Consider the following 19,288-nt stretch of genomic DNA (forward strand, 5'->3'; position numbering starts at 1 on the left):
ATTCTTCTTCCTCCAAACACGACGAGTTGAGTTTATACCAAAAAGTTCTACTTTGGTTTCATCTGACCACATGACATTCTCCCAATCCTCTGCTGTATCATCCATGTGCTCTCTGGCAAACTTCAGACGGGCCTGGACATGCACTGGCTTCAGCAGCGGAACACGTCTGGCACTGCGGGATTTGATTCCCTGCCGTTGTAGTGTGTTACTGATGGTGACCTTTGTTACTTTGGTCCCAGCTCTCTGCAGGTCATTCACCAGGTCCCCCCGTGTGGTTCTGGGATCTTTGCTCACCGTTCTCATGATCATTTTGACCCCATGGGATGAGATCTTGCGTGGAGCCCCAGATCGAGGGAGATTATCAGTGGTCTTGTATGTCTTCCATTTTCTGATGATTGCTCCCACAGTTGATTTTTTCACACCAAGCTGCTTGCCTATTGTAGATTCACTCTTCCCAGTCTGGTGCAGGTCTACAATACTTTTCCTGGTGTCCTTCGAAAGCTCTTTGGTCTTGGCCATGGCGGAGTTTGGAGTCGGACTGTTTGAGGCTGTGGACAGGTGTCTTTTATACAGATGATGAGTTCAAACTGGTGCCATTCATACAGGTAACGAGTGGGGGACAGAAAAGCTTCTTACAGAAGACATTACAGGTCTGTGAGAGCCAGAGATTTTCCTTGTTTGAGGTGACCAAATACTTATTTTCCACCCTGATTTACGAATAAATTCTTTACAAATCCTACCATGTGAATTCATGGATTTTTTTTTTCACATTCTGTCTCTCACAGTTGAAGTGTACCTCTGGTGCAAATTACTGACCTCTGTCATCATTTTAAGTGGGGGAACTTGCACAATCGGTGGCTGACTAAATACTTTTTTGCCCCACTGTACCTGTCTGCTCAAAAACTACACACACCCCATTCCAGTAGCTCATAGAACAACTTTTGGCAGCAACAATGTGAAGTATTTGTTTTCTGTATGACTTTCATTCTCTCACTCATTGTGAAGGAATTTTGGCCCATTCGTTTTTGCAACATTGCTTCAGTTCAGTTCTGAGGTTTGCTGGTATTCATTTGTGCAAAGTTCTCCTAAGGTCCCACCACAGCATTTCATTTGGAATGAGGTCTGGACTTTGTCTTAGCCACCATCATTTTCTGTTTTTTGTTTTTTGTTTTTAGACTTGCTGCTGTGCTTCTGATCATTATCCTGCTGCATGACCCAGTTTCAGCCAAGCTCACTCAACGACTGCAAGGTGTCCAGGTCTGACGGGGTAAAAAGGCTGTAAAACAAATACAAATCATCACCCAGCCATGCCTATCAGTATGACATGTTGTACTGATTTCACGTGTCCAAAGAAAATTGTTCCAGCAGTCTTGTGGTTTGATCAGCTGCAACTTGCTGCTGTGCTGCAAAACTTTTTTTTTTTTTTTACAGAGAAGAAGCTTTAATTAAAAGATTATTCTCTGAAAATAATTAATATTCTGTAAATTATGTGATGTAACACTTTTTTTCTTTCAGTTTCTCCAAGCATTGCAAAATCTGACACTGGGATGAATTTGCTAAAACATGGTAAATGGTAAATGGCCTGTATTTATATAGCGCTTTACTAGTCCCTAAGGACCCCAAAGCACTTTACATATCCAGTCATCCACCCATTCACACACACATTCACACACTGGTGATGGCAAGCTACATTGTAGCCACAGCCACCCTGGGGCGCACTGACAAAGGCTACCTATCCTATCAAGTGTGTTCTTTCACAGGACTACACAGATTCCTGTTTCAGATTTCTTTTGGATGTGATTGTATTTAGTGTAACAATTTAAACTTGCAAAAGTATTGAACCACCCCTTTTTTCTTATACCTTGTCTCTAATGAGACAGAGAGTTTTGTAATTTTTTATATTGTTATGAGCAATATTTCTCCAGGCTTTCTGAAGGTCTTCAAAGTTTTTCCTCGGACATTGGCTGTCTTTTTGCTCATTTTTAATCCAGTCATTGTATCTGACCATTTGTTTTTGTATCTTTAGGCACTTTGTTACTACCAGCACATAATTTGTTCCCATCTCTGATTTGAATGTAGGAAAAAAAAAAAAAAAAAAAGATATCACAGTTTGACAGGCATAAAATTGTTCGTCAATATTGTATCAGAAATGATCTCAGTGGTGACCCTTCCTTAAGAATGGAAACAGAGAAATCATGTACGGAGGAGGTAAAGAGGGAGGTACAATAGCAAGTGCCTACAGCCATCTGGAAAACATGGTGGAGGCTCTGTAATGGTTTTGTGCTGCATTTCAGCCAATGATGTCTGGAATTGTGAAAGCATTGATGGATTTATGAATCCAAAAAACTGCCATCAGATTTTGATTCACCATCCAACAACAGCTGTAAAGCATCTAATGAACAACAGCTTAACTTTTCAACATGACAATGACCCAAACACCAAAAGACTCCTCCCCAGAGCCTGGACCTGTGGGATCATCTTAAAGGAAGGAAAAAAGGTACCTAGCATCCAAAGAAGAGCCTTGAATGTCCTTCAAGAAGCTTGGTGAATTATTCCTGAATACTACTAAAAGAAATTACAAGAAAGCGAATGGTTGTCTGTCTCTGTGTGTTAGCCCTGCGACAGACTGGCAACCTGTTCAGGGTGTACCCCTGCCTCTCACCCTATGACAGCTGGGATAGGCTTCCGCAACCCTGAAAAGGATAAACAGAAGCGAATGGATGGAAACTCCTTAAAATAATACAGACTCTTTGCCTTTTATACTGCACGCATGTTTGCAAATCCTTTAATAAGTATAGCAGACATTTCCTGTTCTTTCTCACAGTGTACTACTACTACTACCAATACTTAATAACAATAATAATGATCATTTCAAACTATTTTAAGTATATTTATATAAGTACAGTATAGTATAGTCTATAAAATGCTGAGTGTACCTTTAAATTACTAAGTATTTAAAAAGTAAAGAAGTACTTGTTTTATTCCAATAGTGAATCTATATAAATAATGCATGTTTTATGTGTTTTAGCCACTCACCTATCAGCGTAAATACTGAAGAAAAGAGTCACACTCCCCAGGAACAGAGATAATAAACTTAACACCACCATTGCCATTTTCTAGGAAATCTCTATAAACATGTGTATGTGAATACAAACCAAAAAAAGCATCATTTGTTTTATGCAATTCATATTTACTCCTCTGCTAACTAGTAACTGCTGCAAATACATATCATCGGTTTTTGTCGAAACACAGTTTGAAAAAAAAACTTCTCTACATCCACTACAACCTTTGCTGTCTCTCTTATATTTGTCTCCATCTAGTGTTGGAAAAGTAAATATTGCTTTCTATAGTGTACAAACATCAACAATAAATCAAATATTTACATAAATAAAACTGGACATTCACTCTTCTATTAGTATTATTTTATTATTTTTATTTGCAGCTCTTACCACTGTCCACATGGAGAAAAATCATTGGATCTGCAGGGGATCTGGTGCTAAAATAAGAAGGAGTCAAATCTATATAAAAAAAAATATAGAATCATTATTATTATGTGACATAAGTGTATATTATACTTCATTTGGATTAAAAACAAATAACTGTTATAGCCAAGGGTTAAGTGTGACATGGGTAGTTTGGGTACTCTAATAGTATGACATTTATTTGTGTACAAACTGTGACCAGCTGATGTATGCTCATGCTCCAGTATTCAGTGCTCTTTGAGTATTTAGCATTTCAACAGTGAGATGAATAGACCTTTGAAAATAATTTCTCATCTTTCTCTGCTCTCTTTCTTAAATCTTTTTCCAGTTCTACACTGTAAATTTACAACTTTTTTCTCTCCTTTGAAAATTTAACAACTGCACATTTTCTTGCAGACACATTTTGTGAGACAAGCTTCACAAAAACAGTTTGTGTATTTGATGGTATCTCTTGAGCTTTATTTCAAGTTACTACTGCCACTTGCTGTTGTTACTCCATTTATGCACACTCCTTTGTCTGCACTATGAATACACCCCACGGATGAGGGAAAAAAAGATGTGTCAAAGGTGTAAGCAGTTATGGGATGTCATGTTTTTCTAATGACTGAGCAAATATCTCAATGCCATCACTAGAAGAACAACTTTAACTAAAGGTGCCAGAATACTACTTTAACCCCGATTGTAAGCCTAAACTATGTCTTGCATAAATTTATCTTATTGCAAGTCATTGTCTAAAACAGGCCCGAATAGGAGTGGTTCAATCAAAGACTTCTAAAATGGTTATGTGTTTACATGCACATACACAACACTGGGTAAATTATGGCTGAGATATTCTTACCTGTTTCATCCTGTCTGTATACATCAGATATATGACTGGAAAGAATCTCTGGTTCCAACGATTCCCCCAGATGTAGGTGAGGATTGATATTTTTATGTTGGCTGGTTTTGCCATTGCATAGCGTCTGGCTGTCAAGTGTTCTCCACCTGCTCCCCTGCTTCTAAAGAACCAGAGGCAAACGTTTTTATCTTTCAGCTTTGTGAAAACATTCAACAATATTCTCTAGCTTTTAAATGGTTCCAACACCATCATTAAGTTTGCAGATGACACCACGGTGATTGGCCTCATCAGTGACAACGATGAGGCCGCCTACAGGGAGGAGGTGGATCGTCTGGCTGAGTGGTGCGACACAAACAACCTGCTGCTTAACACCGAGAAGACCAAGGAGCTCATCGTGGACTACAGGAGGAATGCTGACCCACATCCACCCATCCACATTAAGGGGACGGCTGTGGAGCGTGTGAGCAGCTTCAAGTTCCTGGGAGTCCACATCTCCGAGGATCTCACCTGGACGACCAACTGCTCCAAGCTGGTCAAGAAGGCTCACCAGCGCCTCTTCTTCTTGAGGACTCTGAGGAAGAACCACCTGTCCTCAGACATCCTGGTGAACTTCTATCGCTGCACCATCGAGAGCATCCTGACCAACTGTATAACAGTCTGGTACGGGAACTGCTCTGCCTCGGACCGGAAGGCGTTGCAGAGGGTCGTGAAAACTGCCCAGCGCATCGCCGGAGCACCACTTCCTGCCATAAAAGACATCTACAGGAAGCGGTGTCTGAAAAGGGCTGGGAAAATCATCAAAGACCCCAGTCACCCATCACATGGACTCTTCACCCTCCTGCCCTCTGGGAGGCGCTACAGGAGCCTCCGGACTAAGACCACTAGGTACTGGAACAGCTTCTTCCCCACAGCTGTCAGACTCCTGAACTCTGCCTCCTGACATCTGACCCACGTTAACTCATGGACTGAACATACACACACACACACACAATGGACAACTGTACCCTCAAACACAATAATAACATGGAGTGAACCACCACTCACAACCACTAGCACTTTATATAGCCTCTGTAGAAATTATCCACACCCTCACTTACCTTAACTGCACTACTGTATAGCTCTGTAATAATCATTCTGTACATACGATAATTTTTAACCCTACAACTGTTTACAACTTGCATAGTTCCCATTTCTGTATAGCTGTATATCTCAGATTCCTGTAAAGTTATTTATTTCATATTCTGTATAGTTTTTCATATTTATATCCTGTTCATATCCTGTACATAGCTTGTACTCACTACAGCCTGTACATACTTATAGTTATAGAATATTCACAACATACTTCATACCGTGTACATTATAACATACCATAATAGACCCATTTCTGTAATATACTTACATATCTATATTATTGCTAATATATATTGTAATATATCTATATCACTAAGCACTTCTGGATGGATGCAAACTGCATTTCGTTGCCCTGTACCTGTGCATGTGCAATGACAATAAAGTTGAATTCTAATTCTAAATACATTTAAAATAATGTAATTAAGATGCTATTATCATACGTGGAAAATTTCTTTTCTCCATCCTTAATATTATTACCTTCTTATGTCCTCTTGAAAGGAAGACCAAAGTGGATTGTTTTGTAGCAGTAAGGTGGAGCCCCTTCCCTACCACAGTGAGGTGGCCTTCTCTGGAGCATGTCCATACCTGGCTTCCTGGCTCTCTTCTATCACCATCCTTGCCACTTGCAGTTCTGAAGACACAGGGCTGCAGATGCACACCTTCATATTGCTCTCTTGGTGCAGTCAGACATTCTCCAGTGTGGTAGTTGCTGACAGCCTGGCTCTCTTGGTGCCAACGCCATTCCTGTATAGGTGAGCATGGGCTGCATTCGCCCAGTGACACTCTACCTCCTTCGGTTCCTTCTGTAACCTGCAGACATTTACCCAGCAGCTTGTTTTGAATCTTTAAGGCAGACAGCTCTGTGGATGACAACATACAAATAAAACATAAAAGAATAAATAATTAAAGTACCCATAAATTATATGTAATAAATGTGTGTTAAAAGATGCATTTGGTATGTCTGATATGCAAAAAGCTGTATATTTTATTATTTAAAACAAGGTAATATAACTGGTTAGCAGTCAGTACCAAGCCCACATGCTTACCTGTAGAGAACCACAACCTTATCTAGGTAACCTACAACTGCTCTCTGCTGTACTCATTTTCTGTGTGTCAACCACATTAACATTACTACTTAAGTGGACAAACACATGCAAATCCAGGCAAACATGGCTCAACATGCAGTTTGTAACCACACAAGAGCACTTCATTCAACAGTAAAACAACTAAATAAACAAACACATGTTTATTTTTTTGTTGTCGTTATTGTTTTAGGTTGATAAATCCTGCAATGGAGCTTCATCTGTTTAGCTCTGCAATGCTGTGCTTTGAAACCACTGACTGAACCTATGTGTAATGCATTTGAAACCAAGACTAACTGACCAAGCAGTGAAGTTCACACTTTATTACATATAAAAAAATCTAGCTGTTTAAATAAAAGCCTTTAGAGGTGTCAATCAGTTATAGTCTATAAATATGCCCTTCATTTTAAACACTGCTGTTTTTTCATAGTTCTGATGTAATACAGGAGTCATAACTGCACCTGCTTTGCTTTACAAATAGGACAAAATTCTGGTGGTTTTTGAGAAAATGACACCTGCAGACCTGTTTCTCTGTTAAACCAACTCACAATTCATTAGGTACCATTAACAAAAGCAGTGATCCCAAAAATGCTGACATCTACAAGGGAATGAAATCCGGCAACCTGCGGGTGCTGCTGTAAGCTATGATCTTTGTCTGAACCCACACATAACAGAACAAAGCCAGTCCCAGGGCGCATAGAAAGGAATGAAATGTATCCACATTACTTCAACAAAGTTACAGCTACAATAAAAAAAGGTCTGGAAGAGCATGAATGCTGCGAACATATGATAGTTTGACAAAACTAAAACATTTTAACGTAAAAATCAATGGTTCAAACCCTGTCAGCGTTTTTTATCAATATATGTACGAGCTTTCAGTGAAAACAAGAAATTTTGGGCATGACCTTAAACTTCTCACCCACAGTTTTTGTTTGTATAGACAGATTAAATTTATTATCTCTTTTATCAGCTTCATCCATCCATCCATCCATCCATCCATCCATCCATCTTCATCCGCTTTATCCAAGGCCGGGTCGCGGGGGCAGCACTTGCAAAATGCCTTTCAGCTACTTAAGAAATGTTTACAACAGTTCGAACAGCTAAAATTAAAACTGTTTTTTAAAAATAACAGCTATATTACTGAGGTAAACAGCGACACATGTTACCTTTGAAAATGATGAAGAGGAAAAAACAGACGTTCAGTAGCACTTTTCCCATTTTGGTGGCAGGCGAAAGTAGCCTATCCTATGGTCATGTGCTTGTGTTGTCTGAGCAACAGCAGCAGGTGGGAGGAGCTAAGCATTCACAATATCAATAGATGAGCAATAAATACAATAAATAGTGACCATGTGACACTTTTTAATCCTCTTAAGGAGGAATGAAATGTTTAAGTATCATTTAGATTTCTTTGTTTGCAATGAAATGCTTCACAACTGTCCAGAGGAGTTTAAACTATTCAAGATCACTCTTACAAGTGCTGTCCCTATTCTCCACCCATGACTGGCAGACCTTTTTACAAATGCTAACAGTACAGTTTCTCCTTCCACTAGAAAACCATTGCAACCGATACCACCTTTACTGATAAACATGCAATGTTTGCCACTGTGGCACACATGAGTTATTGCCTGCAACCAAGGTGCTACGACTCCATGGAATACTAATTAGGTTTAAAGGGGTGTAAATCTGTTTTAGCAAGACAACAAGTCTTTGAGGAATGTTTGTGGGGCTGAATGGTTATGTGGTGTTTTTCTCTGTAAAGATTCACCACATAGGATGCTATCGGGATAAAATTCCCTACTCCCTGCACATAAAAACAGCTGGAGCAAAACATTTTTTGTCCTGTTTTCAGCTGATAAATGTCAGGCTTATGATTCAAAATTATTTCCTACTTAATGATCTTTAAGCTTGGGTATAAAACATGTTTTGGTAAAAAGAACAAAAAAGTTTGTTGCACATATGAACCAATGAATCAACATGAATGAATAAAGATCTAAATTAAATGTTAAAATATTCAGTTTTATCAAACTTTAATAAGCTTATATTTATTTTTATCTTCAATGGGGGACGCAAACACAATACTAGCACAAAAAGTAGGCAATGCATGTTTTGGCCTTTGAAAAAACAAAAAATAAAAAAAGCAACATCAGTGGAGGATGTCAATTGGACTGGAGTTGTTCACCATAACTCCTAAAAGCCCAGCTCTATGTCACATTTTCCGATACATGTTACCCACAAAAAGTCAGAAACATTATGGTACATCTTGAGACAGTCTGGGACCAGGAATATATTCATATGTAGGATTTACAAAATGTCTTGACACATGCTCAATTATCCAGGTTAGGAATCCCAAAAAGTATATTCAGTTCATTTCAAGGTAACATTCTCAGTACGAAAAAATGTCTGAACAATTATCCAAGTGTCTAAAGAAATTGCTTACAGTTTATTTAAGGCTTATTCGCTTAATAAATCCAGTTCAGCTTCTACAGTCATTCATTCATTCTGATGCTGGTAAATGGACAAATATAGTGGAGGTTCTTCTCCATGGAGAGCAGTAGGGCCTGGATGTTGCACAGATGGTGCTATGAAAGCTGGAACTGAACCCTGTGAAGCAGCTCCTTGTGGCCACTGGTTATAATCACTTGTTATATTTGCATGCTGAGTGGGATCTGGGGTGGGGTATTGATAAACACCTGACCCTGTGAGTATAGGATCCAATCCAGTGGTGAAAGTAGAGGATGTGAACTCGCTGTAAGCTGGAGACTCAACTGTCTCAGGCCCCACAGCCTCACGACTCTGAGCTGGAGCAAATTTAGAAGGAAGGATGACCAGTGGAAACACCACCTCTGGGTCAAGGGCAAAACTAACGTCCAGATACACCTGGGAAACAGTCAGAGATGAAGAAACTTGTAAAGCATTATAATCTGCAATAAAGATGTTGTGTTAAGACACATATTTACTTTTTATTATTTATCCACAAATGTTTGCAAAAAAGCAGGTTCATTTCTGAGGTAATACAAATCATGTATTGTTTCATACCTTTATGTAATATTCAACTGAGATGATTTCACAGTTATGGAGGGTGGGAATGGCATCGCTGGGAACTTTCAGCTGGCAGGAGGCAGTTTGCTCTGAGTTTGGACGGATAGTGTCTCCGACCATTTTGAACAGCGTTTCCTTGCTGCTATTAGTGTTGTCCTGGCAACTGTACACAGTTACCTGCTGAAGTTTGAATTTGAGCCTTGTGTTCCTGGAAGAGGAGTTGCAGATTTTGGCGACAACAGACAAGGTTTCACCTGTCAAAAGCAAATATTAACAATAAGCTGCATTTTTTTTTTTTTTTTAGTCTATCAACATTTGCTAGAGCACGTTGCAGATACTTTACCTGGAGAACAAACTCCTCTGTTAATGGTAGCACAGATCTGGACCTGTCCCTTGCAGAGACCACTCATCTTTTTACGCACTGAACTGGACTGTGGACACTATAACAAACCAAATAAACATTTTTCCAGATCAACTAAATGCCTCATGTGGAGAAAATGCAGAAGAAAATACCTCAATGTTGTTTTTAGACTTCAGATCTAGTCCAGGTAATCAACGCTGAATTCTCTTGTATGTTACATTTGCACTGTTGGTATGTTTGAACTGATGACTATCCCCAAGATGTATAAACAAAAAACTTTAAAGTGTAAAAGGTAATTCAGGTTTTTGAATCTGAAACATTTTTTATTGAATAGTTAGAACACATTTTCCAAAAATCTGATGTTTAACACATGTCACTCTAGTGTTTACCATCATTTGAGGAGTGTGTGGACAGGACTTTGACACAAAGTTGATCTCTTTTAGCACTTTCGAAGGCAGTCGCCATCTCCTAGATACCTTGGCTTCAAAGGTGTAGACAATATTTCCATGTTTTCCCTTAAAGGACGAAGGCATCCTTCTGTATAACAGAACTAATTAGGAATGCATTCATTTGCAAAAGCAAGATATGTATTAATGTTGGATGCTGCAAATTCTCACTTACCCCTCTGGGATTTTGAGCCTGAACTTAAAGATGTGCACTCTTTTTGGAAGAACAGTCCCTGCAAGAGTCGTTTGATTAACATTTGATCTCAATCTCATATTCTCAAAGTTAACTGTTTTCTTTATCTCTGCTACACTATTTAACCCATTGATACTTCCTTTTGTCTGGCTTTTGTTTTGTTTGGAATTACAGATAAAAGTGTTAATATTTTTTAACTATAGCTGCCAATAACAGATAATAAAAGACAAGTTAACCAACTTGAATTAGTTCAATCTTTTTTGTGGTTTGACCTGGAATCCTATCATGCACACCTCGATAACATGTCTTTATTTATTCATTTATTTATTTAGATTTTTGTTCTTATTATTTTGGGATATATCTTTCCTCAGACTCTTCACTTCATAAAAAGAAAAAAAAAACTTTTTTTTTTAAAGTAAGGAATCTAACTGTAGCAATTTTGCTTTTTAATACAACACATTGCCAAATTTCCTGATAAATTTCATAGCTACAAACACCTTTAAGTACAACAAACTCTGTTTGACTTTGACATCCTACCTTCATCGTTTTCTGCAACCAAGTATTCCTTCACTTTGAAATATCTCCTGCGCGCACTTTGCAGTCTCTCGACAGGTACACCTACTTCTGTCCATTCTACGTTAGCGTCCCCTTTGGCTTTTACATAAACGCTCTTGACTTTGACTTCTTTTGTCAGTCTGAAACTGACTGTACCCACTATAGTATCGCCTTCAGAATAACTGCTGTTGTCACTGATTGTTTCAAAAGTCACATTTAAGTTCTTTATCGGAGACATTTCAGAGCCGAGTGAAATGCAGAGCGTTTTTCTAGGAACTAATAAACTGAAGCAAGATATGACAGGAAGCTCCGCCTAAAGAGTGAGATCGTAATTTATGATTCTACCCAATATCACAACATCTAAATATCATATAAAGAGAAACGTCATATATTTACGCAGTTTAGGGTGATGTGAGAAAAACTACCAGGCCACAAACGATGTTCACAAGAAGAAGATCACATTCACAGCAAATTGGCAGGTTTTTAAAGTATATTCCAGTAAAACCCCGAAACCTATTAAAATATGCTTATGATGTACTGGTAATTGATCGCTAGTCCATCTGTAATGGACTAGCGATCAATCAAAAACTGTATAGAGTATTGCAAATTTCACCCCGTGACAACAGCGATAGGCTCCAACCCCGGGCTAAGAAAATTGAAGGATGCTCTTATAAACTTTTGCATCACCAAAATCACTCGTCGGAGTCAGACTGGGCAAAAGCATTGGGTATCGGTATGATTATTCGGAGATATTCCGTCCCATTCAGCAGAGAGAGTTTGTTTTGTTTCGTCAGCAATGATTCAGATTCGTCCCATTTGGGTGTTGAAACGAAACCATCGTGTCCTTTGTGCCGAATTGCGCTGAATTCTGAGACGTGGACTGATTTTGGCTCGCCCGTGATTATGCGGGAAAAGACTTGTTTCTAAGAAAGTCTGCATGCAGTTTGGTCTGAACGGTTAAAAAAAAAAAAAAAAAAATCAGTCGAAACAATTTAACTCTTCCAGATTGCAGTGTAGATTTTAGTGTAAATTATTTTGTGTGTGTGTGTGTGTGTGTGTGTGTGTGTGTGTGTGTGTGTGTTTATTAATTTATATTATTTAATTTAGTGTTATTCGTGGTTTTAGTGCTCCCTACTGATCTGCTACTGTGTGTTATATCCTTAGTTTCTAGTCTTTAGGTTTCTGTTACTGTGCCCCATGTTCACATGTTCGTACATCTCCTATGACCCCCTGTCAGTCATGTGTCCTGGTCTCAGTGTCAAGTCGGTGTCTTAGTCTGTCTCATGTTTCCCGTTTTATTTTGATGGCCTCTCGTCTAGTGTTTAGTCTAATCAGTTTTGCTTCCTCCCTGTCTCGAAAATATTATGGCAACACTGAGAAGGCAAATCATTAAGATGTGTTGTGAGATACAGGTGATGGTGTTTCTGTCTTAGTTCTCTAAGCAGAACTTCAAAAAGCTCAATTCTTCTGGCCAGTTCTTGTCTGAGGTTCAGACTAGGAAGAACGTAACTATAATATTGAACCTGAAATATGATCCCCCCACCCACTAGGGAACCACTCTCAGCTGTGGGTTCACCTTCTTCTGCTGAACTCATAGAGCAGCAAACAACCAGTGCAGAGAAATACCGTAGCATCACTTTCATCGCTCACTCCTCAACTCCTGTGAACCATAACAAGTGTGGCCTCTCTAAACATCAGTAACTAAGAAAACATGTAGGTAAAACAGTAGGTATCCTACTTATTGCTGACTTTATTATTATTATTATTATTATTATTATTATTATTATTATTAATAATAATAATAATAATAATAATAATAATAATAATAATAATAATAATAGTAGTATTGTGCTTGGGTTTTTAGACTCTACCAGTTACACAGATGTCTCTTCCTCTGGGCTGTTTAAAGGGGCAGTTTATACAAATGGCCTTTTAAACAGCCCAGTTTATCCAAAGTTGTGTATATACCAGATGCTGTCAGCCTTCAAATGTATGTATTTGTCCTCTCCACAGTCCAATCCATTGTAAGCCATTGATCTACTGCTTAAGTTCACATCTTCAGTTCGAAAATGGAGACAAGCATCGAAATTGATAAATTTTGCAAGCACAAAATGGTTAGTAAAAGAACGTCAAGGAATACTAAATTATGTAATAGCTTAAAATATTAATTTCCATACACAGCGCTTACCACTTGTAAATGGTGATGATCATCACAATACTGTTGATGTTCTGGTTTCTTTTATCAGAAACACGATTCAGTGAAACACAGCTGAATTAAATTCCCCTAGTCATGCATATAATAAATATGTGAGTCACATACAAAACTCATTTCTGCATGCATATACAGACTAAGAAACACATCATTTTACGCAGCCCACATTTGAAACTATATATTATCCTTCTCTAAGCTCTGATTGTTGTACATATATTTCCTCATTTACATACAAGTTACTCACTTTCACAAAGCTCTGAGGCTAAATAAAAAAATACTCAGCATCCTCTACAAACATCCAGTACAAACATTTGCTTTTTCTCACCTATTTGTCTCCATCTAGTGGTGGATTTCCAACAGATAAAATTATAAGTAGATTATTAATTAATTAGTTGTGTGAGAGCTGGAATCTAGGAGTTAGCGCTACCCATAGGCGAGTGCAAGCAGTTAGGATTTCTTAATTTGAGGTGTCAGTATTTGATGGAAATCCTTTGTTGAGATTGGTGGCGTGACTGGACTAGAGTGGTCCATTGCTAAAGAGGTAGGGCAAAGATAACAGTGTTAGGTCTGAGTCAATATGGTGCTTAGTATTGAGCGCTGTGTTTAATCTTTAGGACAGTTTTGGTAAAGTTTGGTAAAGCAGGAGGAATACCCCCTGTGAGCTTTGTGATTGTGTTTATAAATATATTCCAGTTTTCTGATTTTCACACCAGACTGCTGCTTCAGACTGCCTGGCTGTTTTTAGTATTTATACTGGTTAGTATCGCTCAATAGATGGGAACCAACTGTCAGTCTGTAGTGTGACCTAACCTTGTTTTTTGTTTCCCCACAGGAGATGAAATGCTGCGGTAAGTTATTGTGGTTTCCTAACTGCTCCTTGCATGCATCGCATGTAGGGCAAGTTGACGTGTGGGCATTCAGTGGTTTTTTGATGGTTTTTCTTAAATAGTTCCCACAGTAGGGCGTAACGTATGTTATAAAAGTAGTATGTAGCATTATTCTTGACATTATTACCTAGTGTAACTCTCGTTGGAAGTGGAGAAAAGAAAAGAAAAAACAATGTCTTAACAAATCAGTGATCGTCTTTAATGGAAAAGGTAACACTCTTCCTAAATGTGTTAAAAGTGAGGCAAACAATGGAAAGTAGAACAACCTGCCCCCTAAATCTCTGACCACACTTACCACTTTTGTATGATGAAATGTACAAACACACAGAGGTGTGAGAAAACACATTGGTGCATCTCCCAAAGAGGCAGCAGTGGAAAACTATGAGCTCAGAGCAAAAACGGAAGGACATAAATAAATGCAAGCACTCACAATGACCGACCTGCTCTAACATGTGTAGATGAGTCAAAACGTTCTTTACAGTGTTTTTATTCTGAGTCTAAACTCTTGTGCAGTTCTCTGTTACCTATCGTAGCTACTTTTGTGCTGGCGAGATGTTTTTTCCATGCTCGCTCGCTCTCTCCCTCCCCACGCCCCTGCTTGGTTAAATTGTGCATATAATGGCAGAGTGTTACTGACATGTTGTGTGCGGTAAAAATGGTCATCACCACTGTTCAAAGCTCTTAAAAGCAATATATCTCACCTTTATGCTACAATCTTCTTAAGTCCAGCATTTATCTATGGCAACTTGCTATACTATTGCTCAGGGCAAACCAATCTCTTCTCTCATCACACACAGCCAAAATGTGTTTGTCCCCCTGGATTCATCAAAAAATCCAATTAACCGTTTGCATTTTCATAATGTTTTAATATTCCAATTTGTTCCAATTCATCTTAGGAAATAACTGTTTTACCACAGAAGGCAACCGCTGATTTTCTACAATATATTAGAGGCTTTACTCTTGATTTTTTCAGCTTTGACTAATAAGTAATCATTATATTATAACCAAAAACCTTCTATAAAGCTTCTTTGTTTCATGTACATTACGATAACACATTACATTTCAGCTGCTGTGCAGGTTGAGGAATGACCCTCTATCCCTTTGATAGCACTGTGACACATACATCCAAGTTTAGACATTCACCTGGTGGCAGTTTATTCCTTTAACCATCCATCAAGTTATTTTATTGGATGTTATCAAGATGCTGTCATGCTATGATCACAGTGCTCAGAAACATCTAATTTTAATAATGAAAGCTCTCAGTTATAAGATTTTATCAGCAATTTTTCAAAACAAAAGCTTCCCATTGACAGTAATCAGATGTGAAAAGTGCTTCTGAGTCTGTTTCAGCTGACAGTGAAGGCATTGCAGTATAAAACAGTAAGTAGTTTAACAGAGACCATGTTGGTCATCACGAAAACCATAAGCTAGGAGTAATGCTAAGTGTTTTGCCTCAAGAATTTGATATGCCACCATACATAGAACAACATAAACAATTCAATATTTTTCAAAGTAAAGTGCAGCATACTCCTAAGGATAACACTGCTAAACAGACCTTTCACCTCAAATCTCTAAGCATAAACACAAATTATATGTGACATTGTTTTTTATATATATTTAAAACAACAGACAATGCATTTACATTCCAGTTTTCAAAACACTGAAAAAACAAGCAAAATTATAATAACAAATATAAAAATGTGATCTATAATTAAAAACATGTCTGTTGTTAAACAAATTGTTATGTGGAGTATAGAGAGTAGAAGACTGACTAAAGGAAAATCACTTACTTCTCTTATTGTTTGTTCTGTCACTTCTTGTGTCTCTGGTTACCCTACTGATATCAAGAGGTGAAAACTGCTCAGTCACATGATTTAACCCCCAGTCCCATTTTTCAGGCCCTTTAAAAGTCACAGTTTTGGGGTACAGCTCTGATTACTTGGTATAGTATATGGCCAGCTACGTCTAAATAGGGTATAGGACATAGAAACTTTCTGCAACTGAACACATTCATGATTTGTCCAGTTAGTCTTATTTTCCCTCCAAAATATTAAATATTAAAAACACAGTTTTTGTATAACACATTTAATTCCTTTGTGGGACAACAGCTGGAAGGCCTCTTCTGTCCTGCCAGTTGATCATCAACAAGAAGGGGGCAGCTTTATGATTCTGCCTTCTGAACCCTGTTTAACCCATACCCAACTGTGACTTTTGAGGTGTCCCCTGCTATTAATATTTGGCCCATTCACTTACACTCACAGTGTTTCATTTTGATGCTGGTAAATGGACGTATATAATGGAGGTTGTTCCCCCTGTAGAAAAGTAGTCAGAGTAGGACCTGGATGTTGCATTAAAGGTGCTTTAAAAACTGGAGCTGAAATCCCCTGTGCAGTAGCACCGTGTGACCACTAGTTAGAATTGCCACTTGTTATATTATCATGCTGAGTAGCATCTGGGGTGGGGTAGTGACCTGACACTTTGGGCTCAGAGCCAAATCCAGTGTGGAAGGCAGGGGAAGCGAAGTTGCTTTAACTTGTGACCACAGTTGTCCCAGGTGGGTGAGGCCCCACAGCCTCACCAGGCTGAATGGCTGCACATCTGGAAGGAACGATGACCAGTGGAAACACCACCTCTGGGTCAAAGGCAAAGCTAATGTCCAGATACACCTGGGAAACAGTCAGAAATTGAGAAACTTGTAAAGAATTATTATTATCTGTTCTAATTAATACATAGTTGAGACACACATTTCCCATGTAGCATATTTATTCACACATGTTTAGAAACAAAGCAGTTTTATTTCTGAGGGGATGTGATGTCACCAAGAAATTGTTTCATACCTTTATGTAATATTCAACTGAGATGATTTCACAGTTATGGATAGTGGAGATGGCATCATCAGGAATCTTCAACTGGCAGGAGACAGTTCGCTCTGAGTTTGGACTGATAGTTTCCCCGACCTCTTTGAACAGATTCATCACCCACTTCTTAGTAGACTCATTGCAGCGAAATACTGTTTTTTGTTCAAGTTTGAATTTGGGCCTCGTGTTCTTGGAAGAGGAGTTGCAGATTTTGGCAACAACAGATATAGTTTCACCTGTAAAAATCAAATCAGAACATTAAACTGCATTTTTAAATCTATCAACACTCGCTGCGCAGCGTGAAGTTACTGTACCTGGAGTGCAAACATTCCTGTCAGTGGTAGCAGACATTTGGACCCGTCCCTGGGAGAGCCCACCTATGTTTTTACTCACTGTACCAGATTGTGGATGCTATGACAGACCACATAGACAAACATGTTTACAATTTAATGCGTGTGATTTTTAATGTGAGTTTTTTCACAAAGCACTTTCCAAATATCACATTTATAGCACGTATCAGTGCAGTGTTTACCATCACTTCCCAAAACTGTTGAAACGTCTTGGAAATGAAGTTGATCTTCTTTTTAACTTTAGAAGGCCACCACCAGCTCCTGGACATCTTTGCTTCAAACATGTACACAATTTTTCCATATACCCCCTTGAAGGATGAAGGCATGCTCCTGTAAACAAAACCAGTGGGAAATGTATGCATTTGCCAAAGCATCGTATGACAGTATTAATAATTCAAATTCCCACTTACCCCTCTGGGATTTTGAGCCCGAACCTAAACGTGTGGACCCCTTTGGGAAGTACAGTGCCTGCAAGAAACGGTCAGCAAATGTCGGCTTTGTCACAGAGCTACAGTGATATACTTACAATTTACTGCTGATCATTGAAGCCAGGTTATATTCCTTAAATGTAGTGTTTTCTTTATGTCGGCTGCACAATTTAACCCTTGCATTCTTCCAAGTGTGTTAAAGCCTCTCACCTTTACCATTTCTTGCAATTAAGTACTCCTTCACTTTAAAATATCTCCTTTTTGCAGTGTGGGTAATCTGGAAATATCCTGTTCCTTCTGTCCATTCTGCCTTGACGTCTCCTTTGGCTTTTACAGAAAGGCTCTTAACTTTAACCTCTTTTGTCAGCCTGAAACTAACACTGCCCACTATAGTATCTCCTTCAGAATAACTACCGTCTTCGTTGATAGCTTCAAAGGTCACGTTTAAGTCCTTCATCGAGGACATTTCCGAGCTGAGTTGAAGACGATGCGTTTCTTAGCACCGATAGACCGATTTAAGGTGCATGACGGGAGGCTCCGCCTAAAGAGTGACATCGTGACTTATGATTTCAGATAATAACAAAAGTTAAGAGATGAGATGCTCCACGCATTGATTTAAGTATGATATACAGTATAATGAAACATTTGAAAACTTATTGCAATTTACGTAGTTTAGCAAATAGACTAGCCTACTGAATAGTGCTGAACATGAACTCGTTAAATCGAAGTCACGGTCGTACTGAAAGATTCATACATCTCGCTAAGAAGACTGTGTTTGTATATGATCGCTGACAAAAAATAAATAAATAACCATAACACTACTCAACAATCTGTTAATACTCCCTCCTGTAGTTTAGGGTACATGTAAATATGTCTTCAATAAAAATAAATAACGTGCTCGTTACATAAGAGCTTATTTACGTTATTGCTGCTCATTCAAGAATTGTAAGCAAGCATATAAGTGCAATTTCAACACCATAATGCACATCTAAAGTAAAACTTCACTGCAGAGTTTGGTCATCCACATTTGCAAGTCAAAAAATACGTAAATGAGGGAAAAGTAGGTTATACACTTGTGTGATTTGTGTGAGCAGCGTTACCATGTGTGCGTGCGGTTTGGTCGCTGCTCTGAACCCAGATGAACAACTTAAGTGAACACCGCTGCCTTTCCGAGAAACGGCTGTCTGTGTAATGTGAAAAAGAGGGAGAGGTGTATAAAAGTTTTTTTTTTTTTTTAACACACCGTTTTTTAATCGGTAGCAGCTAAATAAAGGAAAGGCAACCAAGGAGTACAGAGACCAGAGTAGCGATTAGGAAAATGTATTTGCAATCAGATTAATAACAGAATAAATACATAAACCTCCTCAAAAACATTGACACCTAAATGGAGAGAGAAAGAAGCCATAATCGTCTCTCAGGGGAAGTA

The 19,288-nt window shown here is 38.5% G+C and overlaps 2 protein-coding genes across 4 annotated transcripts; both read right to left on the reverse strand.

Annotated features, from left to right (window-relative positions):
* Nucleotides 1–6,134: 6,134 nt before the first annotated feature.
* Nucleotides 6,135–10,635, reverse strand: LOC309719552 (arrestin domain-containing protein 3-like; the record flags this gene model as incomplete). Its single annotated transcript, XM_082555708.1, has 6 exons — nt 10,555–10,635; nt 10,323–10,470; nt 9,916–10,012; nt 9,570–9,826; nt 9,229–9,410; nt 6,135–6,261 (listed from the first exon to the last, which is right to left on the reverse strand). The coding sequence occupies exons 2-6, from the start codon at nt 10,464–10,466 to the stop codon at nt 6,135–6,137; spliced, it is 807 nt and encodes a 268-aa protein (XP_082411834.1). The 5' UTR covers nt 10,467–10,470; nt 10,555–10,635.
* Nucleotides 10,636–14,810: 4,175 nt separating this feature from the next.
* Nucleotides 14,811–19,022, reverse strand: LOC309718607 (arrestin domain-containing protein 3-like). Of its 3 annotated transcripts, none has more exons than XR_014280029.1 (7): nt 18,079–18,557; nt 17,845–17,902; nt 17,617–17,764; nt 17,399–17,495; nt 17,064–17,320; nt 16,486–16,892; nt 14,811–16,063 (listed from the first exon to the last, which is right to left on the reverse strand). XR_014280029.1 is itself a non-coding variant. In XM_082554035.1 (7 exons), the coding sequence occupies exons 2-7, from the start codon at nt 18,326–18,328 to the stop codon at nt 16,755–16,757; spliced, it is 948 nt and encodes a 315-aa protein (XP_082410161.1). In that variant the 5' UTR covers nt 18,329–18,403; nt 18,963–19,022; the 3' UTR covers nt 14,811–16,754. The 3 variants fall into 3 exon arrangements, 2 of the variants coding, with proteins under 2 accessions (XP_082410161.1, XP_082410162.1); XM_082554035.1 differs by adding an exon at nt 18,963–19,022 and having other exon boundaries at nt 14,811–16,892; nt 18,079–18,403; XM_082554036.1 differs by having other exon boundaries at nt 14,811–16,892; nt 18,277–18,557.
* Nucleotides 19,023–19,288: the final 266 nt, after the last annotated feature.

The sequence above is a fragment of the Aulonocara stuartgranti genome, assembly GCF_965226115.1.
Source record: "Aulonocara stuartgranti genome assembly, chromosome: 12".
Taxonomy (NCBI): domain Eukaryota; kingdom Metazoa; phylum Chordata; class Actinopteri; order Cichliformes; family Cichlidae; genus Aulonocara; species Aulonocara stuartgranti.